This window comes from Lathyrus oleraceus, chromosome 1, assembly GCF_024323335.1.
Source record: "Lathyrus oleraceus cultivar Zhongwan6 chromosome 1, CAAS_Psat_ZW6_1.0, whole genome shotgun sequence".
In the NCBI taxonomy this organism is placed as follows: Eukaryota; Viridiplantae; Streptophyta; class Magnoliopsida; order Fabales; family Fabaceae; genus Lathyrus; species Lathyrus oleraceus.
Window position 1 is genome coordinate 25,181,783 of NC_066579.1, and position 18,598 is coordinate 25,200,380.

The window sequence follows — 18,598 nt, forward strand, 5'->3', positions numbered from 1 at the left end:
CCGCTTGAATTATATCTCCAGATTCATTTCCCACATGACTGCCACATGTGCGCCTATCTTCAAGCTTCTTCAGAAAGATCAGTCTTGTGATTGGACCGAAGACTGCCAGAAAGCTTTTGACAGTATCAAAGAATATCTGCTTGAGCCTCCGATTTTGTGTCCACCTGTTGAAGGAAGATCGTTGATCATGTATCTGACTATGCTTGATGAAAGTATAGGTTGTATTCTTGGTCAGCAAGATGAGACTGGAAAGAAAGAATTTGCGATTTACTACCTCAGTAAGAAATTCACCAACTGTGAGACTCGACATTCTATGCTTGAGAAGACTTGTTGCGCATTGGCTTGGGCTGCTAAGCATCTGCGTCAGTATATGTTAAATCATACCACTTGGTTGATATCCAAAATGGATCTGATCAAGTATATATTTGAGAAGCCTGCTTTAACTGGGAGAATTTCCCGTTGGGATATGTTGTTATTAGAGTATGATATTGAATACCGATCTCAGAAGGCGATCAAAGGTAGTATCTTGGCTGACCATTTGGCTCACCAACCAATTGAAGATTATCAGTTAGTGCAGAATGATTTTCCTGATGAAGAGATTTTGTACTTGAAAATGAAAGATTGTGATGAACCATTGCTTGAAGAAGGGCCAGAACCTAGTTCTCGTTGGGGCATGGTATTTGATGGAGCTGTTAATCAATATGGAAATGGCATTAGGGCAGTGATGATTACTCCTCAAGGAACACATCTACCATTTACAGCTAGATTGAATTTCAAATGTACGAATAACATGGTAAAATATGAAGCTTGCATTATGGGGCTTGAAGAGGCCATGAATCTCAGAATCAAGTATTTAGATGTCTTTGGAGATTCCGCTTTGGTTGTGAATCAGATCAAAGGTGAATGGGAGACAAATCAATCCGGTTTAATACCATATAGAGATTATGCGAGGAGGATTTCAACTTTATTTACAAAGGTTGAGTTCCATCATATCCCTCGAGATGAAAACTGGATGGCATATGCTTTTGCAACATTGGCATCAATGATTATAGTGAAGTATTGGAATGAAGTTCCCAATTTGTCTGTGATGCGTCTTGATAGGCAAGCTCATGTGTTTGTTGTTGAAGAGATCAAAGACGAGAAGCTGTGGTATTACGACATCAAGTGTTTCCTCCAAAGTCAGATTTACCCGCCTGGGGCATCTTTGAAGGATAAGAAGACTTTGAGAAGATTAGCCGATAATTTCTACTTGAATGGTGATATACTGTACAAGAGAAACTTCGACATGGTTTTGCTCAGATGCGTGGATAGACACGAAGCAGACTTGTTGATGACTGAAGTGCATGAAGGTTCCTTTGGTACTCATTCCAATGGACATGCAATGGCAAAGAAGATGTTGCGAGAAGGTTACTATTGGCTGACAATGGAATCTGAACGTTGCAAGTTTGGGAAGAAATGCCACAAGTGTCAAATATATGTTGATAAGATTCCTGTTCCTCCGATACTATTGAATATTATCTCTTCCCCATGGCCCTTCTCCATGTGGGGAATTGATATGATTGGGATGGTTGAGCCCAAAGCTTCGAATGGACATCGTTTCATTTTAGTGGCAATTGACTACTTCACCAAATGGGTTGAAGCGACATCGCATGCAAATGTAACCAAGTAAGTTGTTGTAAGGTTTATCAAGAATCAGATTATATGCCATTATGGTGTGCCAAGCGAGATCATTATTGACAATGGATCGAACTTGAATAACAATATGGTGGAAGCTCTTTGCAAAGACTTTAAGATTGCACATGATAATTATTCTCCCTACGGACCTAAGATGAATGGGGTTGTTGAAGCTGCAAATAAGAACATTAAGAAGATCATTCAGAATATGGTTGTGACGTATAAGGATTGGCATGAGATGCTCCCGTTTGCTTTGCATGGGTATCGTATATGGCATGGAAGTAGTGCTCCCCGTAGAGGTTGAGATTCCTTCGTTGCGCGTGCTCATGGAAGCCAAGTTGACTGAGGCTGAATGGTGTCAGACTAGGTTTGACCAGTTGAATTTGATCGAAGAGAAGAGATTGACTACCATGTGTCATGGTCAGTTATATCAATAGAGGATGAAGAAAGCTTTTGATAAGAAGGCCAAACCTCGTGTATTCAGGAAAGGTGACCTTGTGCTCAAGAAGATTTTGTCTTTCACACCAGATTCTAGGGGAAAATGGACTCCTAATTATGAAGGTTCATATGTTGTTAAGAGAGCCTTTTAAGGCGGCGCTTTGATTCTTACAACTATGGATGGTGAAGAGTTCACTCGTCCTGTGAATGCAGATGCAGTCAAGAAATACTTTTCCCAAAAAATAAAAATAAAAAGAATAGTCCGCTAAGTTGAAAACTCGAAAGGGCGGCTTAGGCAAAAAAGAGTGTCTCGGTGGATTGAAAACCTGAAAGGGCGATCCAGGCAAAAATTAGAGACATAAAAACAGAAAGAATTTCCCGATAAGTTAAGTACCCCACCTTGGGCCAACTTATGCAAAAATTAGGGATTATGGCAAGTAACTGCAGTCTATTGATCGCCCAATTTTGGAAAGACTTTGCTGAGCACAAGGGTTGACGTCGAATCATCATCCCAGTAGCGGTCAAGAGCACAGTGGATATCAAGAGTTGGTTGAAGGATTAAGGATCATTTGTATTCAATGTAACCCTTTTCCATGTAAATTACCATTTTCAAATTTGTAAAAATCTATGGAGTCTTTTCATTTATAGACTACCATCCCATTAAATAAAGTTGAGATTTTACCCATTTGTTTCTACTCTTATTTACTTCAGCCAATACTTTAAATTTTATTATGATCATTTTGGAAACATATAAAAACAAGAATTTTTCAAAGCAATTAAAAGAGAGTATCAACAGCACTTCAAAGAGCAGCAAGTCCTTAAGTGTGAAACATCAGAGGTTCCCCAAGAATTTAACCCTTCGGGTATCCCTAGTTGTTTGTGTTGATCCAGTTCCCCTGTGAAGTGTTTGTTCCCTAGCAGAGTTCTGATTTCTTTTCCCCAGCTAAGTTGGTTGATTCAGTACTTTGCGGCGTGTTATTTCCCTCGTGGTGTTTCTGTATTCCCCAACGGAGTTCACGTGTCTTCAGCAGGGTTGATCTTCAGCAGAGTAAGATATTTTCCCCAGTAGATTACATTGGTTTCCCCACCAGTCGCCATCTGACTCGCTCCCAGTCAGAGTTTCCTCCTAGTTTCTGAGCAGTTGTATTGTGTTTATCTTCTGTATGGTTGTCTCCCATTTGATATGGTGTTGACCTAAAATTCCATGCAGACTCGATAAGTTTTCCTCTCCTTAGCAGATCTCCTCCCTCGGCTAGATTTGAGCCTTTGGTTTGTTGATTTCTTTGTTCTCCAGCAGTTGTCTCCCTCTTTTTGTGGATTGACCGAGGATTGTACCGATGATTCAAATTCTTTGCGACACCTTTGTATCCTTCATGATCGTGTTGTCAGCATAATCATCATATATATACATATACATGTACATTCATATAATTTCATAATTTGCATTTTGGCACCATCATATTTGATTGATTTTTCGATTTGAGATTCTCATTCTCTGTATGGCGGTACTTTATCCCCATACGAGTTTGGTGTCTATCCTCCCTCAATTATAGAGTGTCAGCCCTTTAGGCAGAGAGACTTTAACCTTTCTCCTCTTCCCCACTGATTTTGTTCCTCGTGGATGATTATTACTTCAGTTTCCTTTCCAGTTAATTATTTGATTGGAACCGCTCCCCTTGAGTTATGTCCTCACTGGGTTGAGTCTTGATTGACTGTTTCTTTCTAGCTCCTACCTAGATAGATGCTTTGACTCTCCTAAGAGCTTATTACCCAGTAACTGGTAATATTCTTCTTAGTTGGCAGTTTGTTACTTCTTGCCCAATACCCGACATAAGTACCCATGTTTTCCCAGCAGTGGAGTCCCCGGTGGATTCATTTTTTCTAATTCCTCAAGAACTATATCCTTGATATGTTCACCCTAACCGGTGACAGATATCTTTCTCTCCCCTGCCTGAGTTTATCCTTGATATGTTCATCCTAACCGATGACGGATATTCTCATCCTTGGTGTTCTACCCAGTAAAAAGGTAGTTGTAATCCCTATTATGTTCCCCAGAGAGTTAATCCTTGATATGTTCATCCTAACCGATGACGAGTTTCCTTCTCTTTGTGGTGTTCTACCCAGTAACCGGTAGTTGTAAACCCCACTTTTTCCCGCAGAGTCTATCCTTGATATGTTTATCCTAACTGGTGACGGATTTTCTCTTCGATGGTATTCTATCCAGTAACTGATAGATGTAATTCCTATTTTCTACCCTCTCAGAGTCTATCCTTCATATGTTCATCTTAACCGGTGACGAATTTTCTCTTTGATGGTCTTCTATCCAGCATTCGATAGATGTAATTCCTACTTTTTGTTCAGTTGGTTTATCCTTGATATGTTCATCTTAACCGATGATGGGTATCCTCCTTGACAGTCACAGGCAAGTCTATCCTTGATATGTTCATCTTAACCGATGATGGATTTTCTTCCCTGTTGAGTTTATCCTTGATATGTTCATCCTAACTGATGACGGATATTCTCACCTTTGGTCTTCTGCCTAGTAACTGGTAGTTGTAAATCCTTTTTTTCTGTAGTTTTCCCCAGCTAGGCTATTATTACCCAATAACCGGTAATGAATACTTCTTCCTGGCATTTCCCAATGAGTCATCCTTGATATGTTCATCCTAACCGATGATGGGTGTCCTCTCTATCAGATCTTTATTATCTCCTCACCTAGTAACAGGTAGTAGATAATAGATTTTTGCTCCTCCTGTGTTGAAGTTTATTTCTTCCCCAGTTGAGTTGAGTGTGTGTTTCCTTAGTGAAATCGCTTTCCCTGCATGATTCAAGTATTTCCGTTTTATCCTGACTTACTCGTATCCCCTGCAGATGTTGTTGTTCCCCAAATGAGTCTTTTCCATGTTTGTATGGAATTCCTCTAGTCCCTCAACAGTTTTAAGTCGTAGCCCTGCCTACGCATAACCCCTTTATCCCTTAGAGTCTTTGTCTTCCCTAGTGAGTTTTCCTTACGGAATGCATTATACTCCTGCGAACTTTCGGTCTCTGATTTCTTTTCCTTTGTGGAAATATTTCCCCACAAAGAGTTTACTTTTGCATTCATATCATATGCATCATGAGGTCTCTTAGGGACCAAAATTTGTTTTTATATGTTGTTATTTAAGCCATTCTACTGAGTCGACATGAGGATTTTAACCTTCGCCTCCTCAGTTAGAATGTCCTTAAATAGGGGCAGCTGTAAGACCCCAATTTTGACCCTAAGGTCCCTCATGAAATTTCACCATAAGCATTAGCATTGGGATCATACCTTGGCATCCTCCTTACCCCTCTTGCATTGGGTTTGTTTTGAGAGAGATCACCAAGCACTATGTGATTGTATCATACTTGTATATTATCATTTTACCAACCAAAATACAAAAATATGTCTTTGCATTTGCCTAACTCCTTTGTAGGTAGGGCATGATCTCCATTGATCTATCAAGTTCATATCTAGGGTTTAAGACCCTCATGACAAAGAGAACAACCATGAATTGATCAAAGAATGGTTATAAGCATCATATATTAGTTCCATTAATTCCTACATGTTATATTGATCATGTGTTCTTCAAGAGTTTGGAAGTGATTTGCCTTGGAAACCCTAGTTTGGTTGGGTATCTTGAGTAACTTCTCCAACAAGCTATCTCACCAATTGATCAAATTTATCAAGGGACACTTCAAAATTCATCATATTATGCATATATGATCTACCATGAGCCAAGAAAGTCCAAAGAATTGAAGGTTAGCAAGTTGGTTGATGGTGGTTGGCTAGATGAATTCATCTAATCAACACTGGGTCTCCCTAGACCCTATCTCCTACATTTTTCACCATATGAAAATTATTCCAAGAGAAATGTCACTATAAATGACATTCCAAACAACTTTCATTTTGAGACCTAGAGCTAGTTTTGCTTGGAAAATCATTTTCTATATTGAAATATTATAGGTCATTTTGTCTAAACCCTAATTTGAAAGTCAACTTCCCAAGGCCATAACTTGCTCAATTTTTATGAGATGAAATATTTCCAAGTTTCATAATCAAATCCAAGATCTCTACTTCAACTTTGATGTTTGGAGTGAAAGCAAATTCAACTTTTATGAGCATGTGATATGAGGTTACATTATAGGTCATTTTTTTACCTATACCATTGAACAAGTGATTTTCCAAACTTCAAAAATTCATAACACTATCATTATAAATCCAAATGACATGAAATTGATAACCATTATGCAGGTATTTGAAATAGCTACAACTTTGATGAAGACACTTTTCTCATTTTAATCTCACATAAAAGTTAAGTAAGGTGGAATATTGAGGTATATGGCTTGACACTTAGAAACTTTTTCAACATGTTGAAATTCCCAAACTTCCACCTCAAAATTCTCCATGTTCCAAGCTCCAAATGAAAAAGTGTTCAATATCAAACTTGTTCCCCTTGATCCAAGCTTTCCAAAGAACCCAAGTTCATATATTTTGGATGAGGTTGGTTAGGTCTGTGCATGGCTTTAACAGGGCTGCATCATTGGAAAGAATCAATTGCATAAACTTCAGTTCACAATGCCTTGCCATTCAAGCTTCATTCAGACTTCATTTGGAATCATTTTGGACCTTTTTGCATTGCATCATAGGCATGCACATGCCCATGCACTCGTGCCATCAACATTGCTAATTTTAGACAGATTTTTGAAGTGTGCAAATATCATTCATTCATTCTATAAATACATGACTTATGTGCTTATTTGAATCACACTTTGTATGCCAGCTTTGCCCCCCTTTGAAAACCTCTCATTCTAAAGGAAAAACTGAGAATTTTCAATTTGAAAATTGAGTTTGAATCTCAAGTGTTGGAGATTCAAAAACACCAGGATCCAAAGCCTTGCAACCTCTCTAATCACTTCCTGCTAGCTTCTTAAGTGTGATCAGATCGTGTTTGGAGCAAGCCACATCAAGAATTGCATATCATTGAAGGTAATTTTCAAAAAACTTCATCTCTTCGATTCTCACTCAATTCTACTCAATTCTCTTGGATCTTTGACTGTCTGAAGTCCTACCAATGTAGGCAAGTAGATTGAGTTGCTTAAAGGTCAAATCGAAGCAACTCAGTTGACACACCTCAAAATACAACTCCTCATATCTTTCTATATATGTAGAGTTAGTTAAAATTGAGGTTAGATTCGTGCTCTACACCATTTTTTCTTTCAAATCATGTCCTTTTTCATTTATGTGATGGTGATGACTGAACCAGTCCGGTGAGCCTCGCCTGAGAAGGTGACCGGAGGTCCAGTGCCGGTGGTGTGATGGACAAGTTCTGAGCCACATGATCATTTCAAAATGTTTTAATCTCACGCGTCTATTGTGATTACCATCCCTGTAGCGTGTTGACTTGTGTGTTTGGTGGAACGCCCGCTTTAGGCCACTTGATCTGCCACCTCAATTAATTTTCTTTTATTCCTTTTATTTTCATTAATTCATATTAATTTTAATATTTATCCAAAAAATATGAGAGTTTCACCAAAAAGTTTCAAATAATTTCCTCTTTCATATTCTAAATTAAAACTATTTTTTGGGTCATCATTAATATTTTTCCTGATTTAATTGATTTTGTGATTATTTTTAATTGTTTAAAAATACTTTTAAGTCTTTAAAAATTCTGAATTTTTTTCTCCAAGGTCCTTTGACCTTGTTTGACCTATGATAAATCTCATGGTTATTTCTTTGGTGTTTTGATGAGGTTTTAGGAATTTGACAAACCATATTTAATTTAAATGTCTTATTTTAGTATTTTTAATTTGAATAAATGCCAATTAATTGTGTTGACCAATTGTGATGACTTATTTGAGTTTGACTCTTGTTGTTGGGCCTTGGTCAAGGCTGATTTGACTTTGTCAAGTTAATATCATTGGATTTAGGGGATTGATGGAATGTATATTCCATCTCCCAAAAAGAATGGATGATATTAATTTGGTAAAAGTCCTCCTTTGACCAATTTGAGTTTTGATCCATTCCCATCCCTCTTCATCTCGTTCCCCTTCTTTATGCATCCATTTCATTTGGCCTATGATATCTCAAAGTTCTAAGGCTAGTTGATTGAAAAATCAACATAAGTATGGATGAGATTAGGCCACCTCTTTCGCATATTCCTTTTGTGTGTGGTATGTTTCATGAGCATAGTCTATTATACTATGTCTCTAACATGTATTAACACCAAAATTCTATTGCCCGACCTCAAATTGTTGTGACTTCTACATAAGTCCAGTTATGATTTCTTAACACGCTAAATTTGTGACACAAAAGGCATAGCATTCTAGTTAGTGAGATTGTAAGTCTCCTCTCTTTCATGGTATTGTGTTAAAACTTGGCCTTTTTTCCTTCCTTTGGAATATGTCTTGGCTCAACGATCCATGCTTGTGATAAGTGGGTTGAGTGTTCTCCAAAGAATGACTTAAAAATGAAAAGAAAAAGCAAAACAATACTAACTTCTAACTCATTAACAACTAACTTTTAATTTCAAGCCATTTACTTTAATGTCATTTAATTTTAGCCTTTATTCATTTGTCATTATTAATACCATTCTAATTGTTTATGTTAATGCATATTCACTTTGTCCATTTGGACCATATTATGTGATATATCTTATTTGTGTATACTTTGCTTGTTTGTGTGGTCTTTGACTATTAATGTACATAATAACAACAAAAACCCTAAAAAAACTTTTGTGTGGACTGTTGGCTTGATCTTGGACAAATGTACTTAGAACTTAGGCAACATTCCTATGCTAAAGGACTTGGCCAATGCCAACTTTTTGTGAAACCAAGTTCTTGCAATTTGGAACTTCATCTGATACATCATTCAAGATCCTTTTGAGTTCGTCTGCAACATGATCATTGTGAAGATGTTATTTTGAATTTGTGACGTGTCGAATTCATCTGTTACATGGGCTAATCTGGTAAAGATCATGGAATGGCTAAAGCTTGGATGTGGCTATCTTTATTTGATGCCTTTCTCTTCAAGATAATATAATTATGCATTTGTGTGTTGCTTGATTCTAAATATCCAGGGAATTTTGGGTTTCTCTTGACATTCTTGTCTATTGGATTTCTACCCATTGGTCAAATCTTTTCAACTCTCAACTTTTAATTTTGTGCATAGGATTAGTCTCTTCACCTTCTCCCAATTTCTTTAATTTCAAAATCTCTCCCTCCCTTTTCAAAATCTTCTTTGTTTGAACTTATTTTGTTCAAAACTTTGACCACTTTGCAAAAAGATAGAAACGTTGGTCTTATGCCATTGCATTTTCAAAATTCTTTTCTTAAATCAAATTTGTAAATAAACTTAACTATACCTGACTTAAACTTTCAGAAAAGCTAAAAGAACTAACTCATTCAAGCTATTTTAGGCCTTTGTGCCTTTCAAACTTAATTTTTGTTAAAAATAATGCATTCACTTTGAAATTTGTATCACGAACTGCGAGGTTTTGATCCCTCATTTTTATGTTGGTACGTAGGCACAAGCCCAAAGTTCTTGTCAAACACAGAAATATAATTAATGAATTATTTTCTCACCCCCCCCCCCCCCATTCTATTTGTTTGTGAACATCATTTTTGTACCAAATACATATGCACACAAAAAGGGCTCCCTAGGAGTACCTAGGACACGTTGGGTGCTAACACCTTCCCTCTGTGTAACCAACCCCCTTATCTGTAATCTCTAACATTTTATTAGTTTTGATTTGAAAACTTCTTACTTCTGGGTTTTATTCGTACTTTTTCCCTTTTCCCTTGGAAACAATAAAAGTGCGGTGGCGACTCTTGTTATTTGATGTCTTGCTTATCCATATCTTGATGATCATGAATTTACCGCTACAAGGAGATAGCGACAAAGGTGGAGGTGGTTCTGATGTCCATTTTCGATAGCCACTGCCGCCATAAGCGATTTTCGGTGCGATGGCTTGCGGTGGATCTCTGGCGCCGGCGGTCTGAGCTGCCATGGAGAAAGAGAGCGCAGATGCATTTTCAAATTTCTGTTAGTTTTTTGTTCTCCCAAACCAGTCCCCAATCTTTGGGCTTATTTCTGTTTAGGCTTGTCACATTCCAAGCCCAATGCAGCACCCTATCATCCCAATTTTTCTGCTGCACCCCTTGGATGAAAAAATCTGTTTAGCATTGGGCTTTGACAAACTAGGCATGCACCCTATCCAAACTAGGCATGCACCCTCTGTTTTGCAAAGGCCCTCATATTTTATTTGTTTTGTTTTTATTTGTTTTATTTTTATTTGTTTTGTTAAATAGGTAATTTTGATTGTTAGAATCTAGGTTAATTAGATCAATTAGGGGTTAATTGAGATCTCCAAAAACATTAGGAATTTTGCCAAGTTTGCTAATTCTTGATTTAGATTTGAAATTAGATTTGAATAGAATATTTAGGAATATTAACGATTTTAGAAATTGGAACATTTTAGAACTTAATTGAATTTAGATATAAACTAGTTTAGGAGAAATTTTAATTGAGTTTAATTAGGATTTTCATGATTAGAATTTTAATTCAATCTTCCGTAATTATCAAATGACCATTTTTCCCCTAGGTTAGAAATAGTCCAATTTTTGCATGTTCCCATAGTTTAGGCTTTGAGAAAATAATTCAAATAAATATGATCCCTTTCGGTAGTTGTATTCACTCCATTTAACTAATTTTTTCCCACCGATTGAGTTGGTCAAAGTACGCTTTGATCAACTAAATCCTTTGATTGTGCTTAATATCCCAAGCTTAGTTAAGTGATTGAAAGACCCTTGATCACTCGATAAAGCAAGTCCTTGTGATCAAGATGCTGGATATTGGATCTCCAAGTTCAATCAAGTTTTAAAGATCAAGATCGAGAGTTCAAGGTATTCAAATCAGTACGAGATAGGACTACTATTCAAGCATTACAAAGGTCAAAACTCAACACTTGTTAATCATGAGCCAAGTTGTGTGCCATGAGTCTTAAGTAATAGAGAAGGAATGGGACTGGAGAATTCCTACCCCCATTCTGAATATCCTTGGGTGCGGGAAGAATGACTTGTTTGCCCATTGTATTCACCTATATTCATAGGCTTTAGCACAACTCAATTCTAGTTGATTGACAAGCCTCTTCATCATCCAAAAACAACCCTTCATCATAGGAAGCTGCAACGATATTCAACTTCAACACTCGTTGATTACGATGCAAATTGCACGTCATGAACCTTAAGTAGTAGAGAAGGAATGGGACTAGAGAATTCCTACCCTCATTCTGAATATCTTTGGGTATGGGACGAATGACCTAGTGCTCACTGCATTCACCTCTATTCATAGACTTTAGTGCAATTTAAATCAAATAATTGATAAGTCTCTCTACATAGATTGAAGCACAGATTGAAGATCAGACTGAAGATCAAACTTCCACCTTTCAGGATTTCATTTCTATCCTTTGGTTCTCCCAATAAAACTAAAACCATCTTGTGAATAAACTCAAAAACAAGTAACCCTACGATTAGGATTGTACGACACGAGCCTTAAGCAATGGAGAAGGAATGAGACTGGAGAATTCCTACCCTCATTCTGAATATCTTTGGGTGCGGGACGAATGACCCAGTTGATCACTCTTTTCACCTCCATTCATAGACTTTAGTACGATTCAAATCATGACTCTCATTTCAGAATAAAATCAAACTCACCTCATCAAACTCAGTTTTGTCTTTGGGCTTCATTTTCAGTTTAAAACCTTTTCAAAAAGGGCGTGTTACTTCCGTTCTACCATGAACGACGCTTAAGCCTCCATGTGTGAGCAAGCAATGTCTAACTGCTAGAGTGTGATCAAAGTTTATCCATTCTACCGCAAATAGACAGACACATAAAGCTCTCATGCTCGAGCATTCAAGCCAGTCGACAGTAGAACGCGAACATTAATATTGTCCACTAAAAACAACTAACGCATCTGTCCTAGTTCCACAAACTACGGAGCTCTGATTTCCTCATTGCACGAATGAGGATATGTAGGCACGAGGGCCCAAATCCTTGGCAAGCACAATTACTTATGACCTTTCATTTCCACACAATTATCTATTTCTCACCTTTTTTCACACCTAATTATTAACCCCCGTTTCCCTTTCGCGAGTAATCTTCAGATAATAACACCTATTCTTGCAAAGAACATTCAAAACGGTTCCCATGGAGTACCATGGATGTTTGGGGTGCTAATACCTTCCCCTTGCATAACCGACTTCCTTACCGATTTCTCTTTCCCCCGGGTTTTATCGATGTTTTCCCTTTCCTTCGGGAATAAATAAAGTTCGATGGCAACTCTGTTGTATCTTTGAGTGTGCGATGTGCTCGGGTATAATTCGCATAGCTTCAGCTGGCGACTCTACTGGGGAGTTTCCTAAGCAAGTCGAGCCCAGATTTGTTTGCTTTCTTTGCGTGTTTAGGTGATTACCTTTATTGATTTACCCGCTTTATTTATGTTATTTATCATATTACTTTATTGATTTAAATATTCATATGTTGTATTCTGGATATTATCTGTCATATTATCTGCTGGGATGGGATGATGCTATGTGATAGAAGCTCTACACCCGAGCTTGAGTACATACACAAGATAGATTCGTGGATAGTCGTGTCAGCCTGCGTTTTGCGTGTTGGGTTGTCACGAGAGCCACACCTAGACTAGACTCGCTTGAAAGTACTTTTTTCCTGTGAGAATTCACTATGGCAGGGTATTTTCACTTGACTCGATGACTCTGGGAGACCTTTTAGGGACCACCTTTGAGGACTAGTACACACCTGTGAGAGGGCTATTGGGTTTTTATGCAGGAAACCAAGACCCTTCATACCATTGATCTCTTATATACGTCGGACCTTTGTTCCTATATTGAGTTACATGGACATATTATTATTCAGATTTCTCATATCACATTAGGTTATCGATTCCATACTGAGCCATCCAGGTTGTCTAGGTCATGCCGGACCTTTAATCTTATATTATGTGATGCATCCAGATTATCCAGAATCTCCAAATTATACTGAACTATTAAATCTATGATGCTTGCATATCATTACATCATTTTGAAATTAATTTTTGCATGTACATTTCCAGGGAATTCAAGAGACGAGTCTTTGTTTGAGTTATCATTAGAGAATGGATCCTACTAGAAGAGGTGTTTATAGCTACAAGTTTGTGGAACCTTCTTTGAATACATTGAGGGGATTGGGAGCTTGCTTGGTTTTCAACAACAAAGACAAGTTCAAGAATGCCTATGGGAATCTCCTAGGCATGCTTAACACCGAGGTCAACATTACAGCTCTTCACACTCTAGTGCAGTTTTACGACCCTCCTTTGAGATGCTTCACGTTCCAGGATTACCAGCTGGCCCCTACTTTGGAGGAATATTCACATATTCTCGGGATTGAGATTAAGGATCAGTGTTGATTCCTTAGGATTGGCATTAATTTTAGAAAACAAATAATGTAATCATCTCTGTTGTTTTAATATGTTGGGTTGAAGAAATTCAACATCTGGACCAACATGTCATGTACGATGTCACGACATCAGGTCTGTGACATCGCACATGTGTAGGAAACTGAATTAATTAATTCAGTATATGTCATGGGATCAGCAAGGATATCTGGTGAATATCCTAACTCCCATGTGGAGGTCTTGAAGACTAAATCAGAATATATATAGGCTCTAAACATGGAGATATATATGGAGAGAGTTTAGGAACTTGAAGACCTTGTTTGTAGCAGAATTTTTCTGCTGAAGTTGCAACAGCAAAGAACAAGTCTGCTGCAATTTTCTGAAGGCCCAAATCCAGTTGGGTGATTAGGTTATAAATAGCTGATTGTAATCTAGTTTTTGTAAGCCTCTTAGAATGAATTTTTAGGGGTGTGTGTAAGGTAAACCTCCCAATCTGTGGGAAGGTTACCATGTGTTTCTCAGTGGTAAACCTGAGAGTGTTTGTAACTCGAAGCCTGTAGGCAAGAGTGATTTTGTTCTTGAATGAAGCTGTGAAGCAAGTTCAAGGTGTGGTAACATTACATTGTATTTGTAGTGATAGGAATGGAAACTGGAGGTTTCTATCTAGGAGTTCCTAGGTATAGATTGCATTGGGTAGGGATTAAGTGAGGAGTTGTAAACGGGTGAGTTTAACTCTGAATTGATACTGCTAATAGTGGATCTTCTTCCTGGCTTGGTAGCCCCCAGATGTAGGTCATGTTGGACTGAACTGGTTTAACAATTTCCTGTGTTTGTTTTCCTTCTGTATGATATAATCATGTCTGCCATAACTAAGCATGTATTCCAGTCTGCTCATCAAGATAATAGCAGACCTGATACATAGCCCTCTGTTGGAATGTCAATCAGAATGTTTTGACATTCATCAACAACAGCACATACTGTTTAATAAGCTGATGATTTCAGTTCAGTATGTAGTGAAGTCTGGAGTTCAAAAGCACAACAGACCTGGCCAAAAGATCATTGTGAAACTGTCAAACTGGATGTCTTGACAGTTCTTCCAGTAAGCTGATACTGAAGTAGAGACTGGTTGGTCTTTTACAGTACAGCAAATTTAGCACAGTCTGTTTTCAGAAACCAAGCAGACTTAGCATATGGTTCTTGACTTGGATGTCAAACGGAATGCTGTGACATTCACTCCTGACTGCATATGCTAAATTGTTGGATGGTTAGTTTTTCTATTTCAGGATTTTTCTCAGGCTATTCTTCAGGAATCCACCAGCTGATCTAAAATCTAGGAAACTAACAACTAAGCTTCGATTAATGAACCTGGCAAATAATCTATTTGTTAGCTCCTTAATAAGTGGAGATTAGTTTAACTTGTTACAACCTTTAATTTAGGAAACACAAGTACATGACCAACAAACTGGAACAATGTAACAGATAATGTCCAAAACAGGATTGAGACATCTTGCAGATATCTGTGTAGGAAAACAACAGAAGTGAATGATAAGGTGCACATAACGAGGTGTCCCTCCATTCTAGGATGACATAGAAGGAGAGGTCGTGACACTGTGAAAGGGTGCACAGTAGTACAGAGTGTAATAACTGTCTTGCTGTAATAGGTACAATGTTAGATCAGATGTCATAACTTGTAGTAGAACATCTGAATCCTGACTACACCAGAATTTCAATCAGGCTCCCTTTGTCCACACAAAGGAACTTCCTAAGTCCCAACATCTAGTTGAAATCCTTCACATATGGAAGAAGAAGGTGGAGCTTAATCTTAAACCTAAGGATGGGACCCATGGGTTTGCTTTGAAGTTTTTGGTTGACGAGGCTATTACATTTTCCAAAGCTGAGAGTTGGGATGCCTTCAACACTATCTTTGCTTTGATCATATATGGGATCGTGTTGTTCCCAAACATGGAAGACTTTGTTGACTTGGCTTCCATCTATCTCTTCATGGCCAAGAACCCCGTTCCTACTCTTCTTGCAGACACATATTATTCCATCCACGTGAGGAATGAGAAGAAGAAGGGGATTATCATGTGTTGTACCCCTCTGATGTATAGATGGTTTATTTCACATCTACCCAGCAAGGGTCCTTTTGTTGACAACAAGGGAAATCTGAAATGGTCTCAAAGGATCATGTCCCTCACACCTGAAGACATCTCTTGGTATTCTAGAGTTTACGATGGTGTTGAGATTATCGTGGATTGTGGTAATTTCCCCAATGTGCCCCTTCTAGGTACAAAGGGTTGAATTAACTATAACCCGAGGATAGCATTGCGCGAGTTGGGCTACCCGATGGTAGACAAGCCAGATTCCGAGCATCTAGAGGGGTTTGTTCTGTATGAAGGGGATAACAACTTAGAGTTCCAGAAGAGGATTATCCGAGCATGGGGATATATTCATCGTCATGGAAGGGCTGGATTGGGAAAGAAGAACTGTATTGCGAAGGAAGCCTACACTCAGTGGGTTCAGGAGAGAGTCAAAGAGTTTTTATTGCCATTTCCGCCTGAACCTTCCATGATCATCAAGTCGGTTGAACCTATTGTTGCTCCTATTTCAGAGGTTGACAAACTCAAGGGGATTACCAAAGCGTTAGAGAAAGAGAATGTCGATCTCTGATCTAACCTAGGTAAGCTCACCTTGGAGAAAGAGAACCTGAAGTTTAAGCTCAACCAGAAAAGGGACCGAGTAGCCAAGACTGCCAAAGAGATTCAGGAAGAAAAACATAAAATAAGGAAAGTAGGTGACGCTTTGAAGGATACTATCGACAGTCTTTCTATGAAGAAAAAACAAATGGCCGCAGCATAGTACAAGGTCTGCAAAACCGAAATCAACTACCAAGACCAGCTCAAGAGGTTGCAAAGCCAGCTAGAGACTTGCCAGAAGGAGCTGAAAGAGGAGAAAAATTGGGTTAAGAAGCTAGAAGTTTCTCCGTCTCAGCATCAGTTCAACTTGGACAAGAAATTCGAAGAGATTCGGGAGCTGAAGAGTCAAGCTCACAAGAACCTCAAAAGTACCAAGTTGCTCGATCAAGAGGTCACTCAGTGGGAGAGGAAGAGTCATCATCTTCAAATCCTTCTAGACCAGAAGTAAGCTTTCTTGCAGGATCTTCTAGATGGACCTAATCAGACATTATTACGTAACCTCGTTAAGGATGCGTAATACTGGAATGATAGGCATATGCCCGTTTGGCTCAGTTTATTGTTCATGCCTTGGAAGATCTGCCCAAGTTGTTGGAGGATGCTTATGATGTTATATTTCCGCATGACACTCCTTGGGTTGTATTTCACTTTGTCTCTATTTGTAGAGTTATGTTTAAGAGGCTTCAGGTCGATCATGTTGTAGCCCACTGAGCATATTATTGATCCATATTATGTACCTGTTGTTTCCTCAATATTGAATAAAATGTGTTGTTTCCCTTTATTTGGGCATTATCTTCTATCTCTTCTCTTATACTCTATGATTTCTCGTAACAATAGACGAATCTCGAAGATTCCCTGGAAATAATAAAATAATAATAAAAACAATTTTTTGCGTATGTGCATCATTCATACATCATATTGCATTTCATAAATCTAAGACCAATAAACTCATCATTGTTACTTGAACCTTCACAGAACAGTCATCATCACAAAACTGACTTCTCAACATCACTACAATATCCGTACTCACTAGAGGCTAATCATGGCACAATTGGAACAGAATCAGGCCGCATTGAGAGAGGATGTGACCCACATGAAGGCTCAAATGGGCCAGCTTATGGATGTTTTGCAGAATCTGGCTAGAGGTCAGGAGGAAATCCACCAAGAGAATCAGAGAGCTACTGTTGCCACCTACCCAATTCTGACTGTACCAACAAGTCTAGTGGGAGGAACTGGTCCTGTCGACGGTGGTTCCGATCATCAGAATGCCGCTCAGACCTTCCACATTCCTATTCAAGGAGCCCCGCAGATCGAAATGGATGAACACCCTGAATCCTTCTATGACGCCCATGGACCTTCACCAGCTGAGGTGGAGAAGAAGTTTCGTGTCTTGGAGGAGAAAATGAAAGCTATGGAAGGGTTTGGTACCTTCGGTTTGGAAGTTGCTGACATGTGCTTGGTGCCTAGAGTGAAAATTCCAGCTAAGTCCAAGGTCCCAGTTTTCGAGAAGTACAAAGAGGATAGCTTCCCGCTGACGCATGTTAGATCTTATTGCAGGAAGATGGCAGCATATTCCGATGATGAAAAGTTGTTGATACATTTCTTCCAATATATCCTTAGTGGGGCATCTCTGGAATGGTACATGCAACTTCAGTGCACTCATGTTTGAACCTGGAGACAGCTTGCTAAAACATTCTTGAAGCATTACCAATACAACCCAGATATGGCGCCTAACCGAACCCAACTTCAGAATGTTACTCAGAAAACAGAAGAGCCTTTCAAGGAGTATGCCCAGAGGTGGAGGGATCTGGCCGCCAGGGTTCAACCTCCTCTTTTGGAGAAAGAACCGGTGGATATGTTTATGAGTACACTTCAGGTTCCTTACTTGGATCGAATTGTTGTGATTGCATCATCAGGGTTTACCGATTTGGTGGTCGTCGGTGAAAGGATTGAGAATTGTTTAAAGAGCGGTAAGATTCAGGGCATCGCTGCTACTACAACGAATGGAGGAAAGAAGTCATATGTTGGTTTCCCTAAGAAAAAAGAAGGAGAGGCGAATGTTGCTTCCACTTATAGAGGGAAAGGTAGGGCTTATAAGACACCCTACTATCAGGTTGTCAAAGTGACTCCAAATGGTTATCAACAACAAGCCTTTGTAATCCCTGCTGGTCAATAACCCGTACCATATCCGCCGCTGATGCAGTATTATCAACCGTATGTTCCGCAGTGTCAGAACTATTATCAACCTAGTCAAAAAGACAGAGGAAACCTAAGAGAAAGTTCGACGTGGTTCATATACATTACAGTCAATTGCTCGCTCATCTG

At 38.7% G+C, this 18,598-nt stretch overlaps 1 protein-coding gene across 1 annotated transcript; it reads left to right on the forward strand.

Moving 5' to 3' along the window:
- The first annotated feature begins 17,315 nt into the window (after positions 1–17,315).
- On the forward strand, positions 17,316–17,942 carry LOC127088102 (uncharacterized). Its single transcript, XM_051029016.1, has one exon. The coding sequence runs from the start codon at positions 17,316–17,318 to the stop codon at positions 17,940–17,942; it is 627 nt and encodes a 208-aa protein (XP_050884973.1).
- The last annotated feature ends 656 nt before the right edge of the window (positions 17,943–18,598 follow it).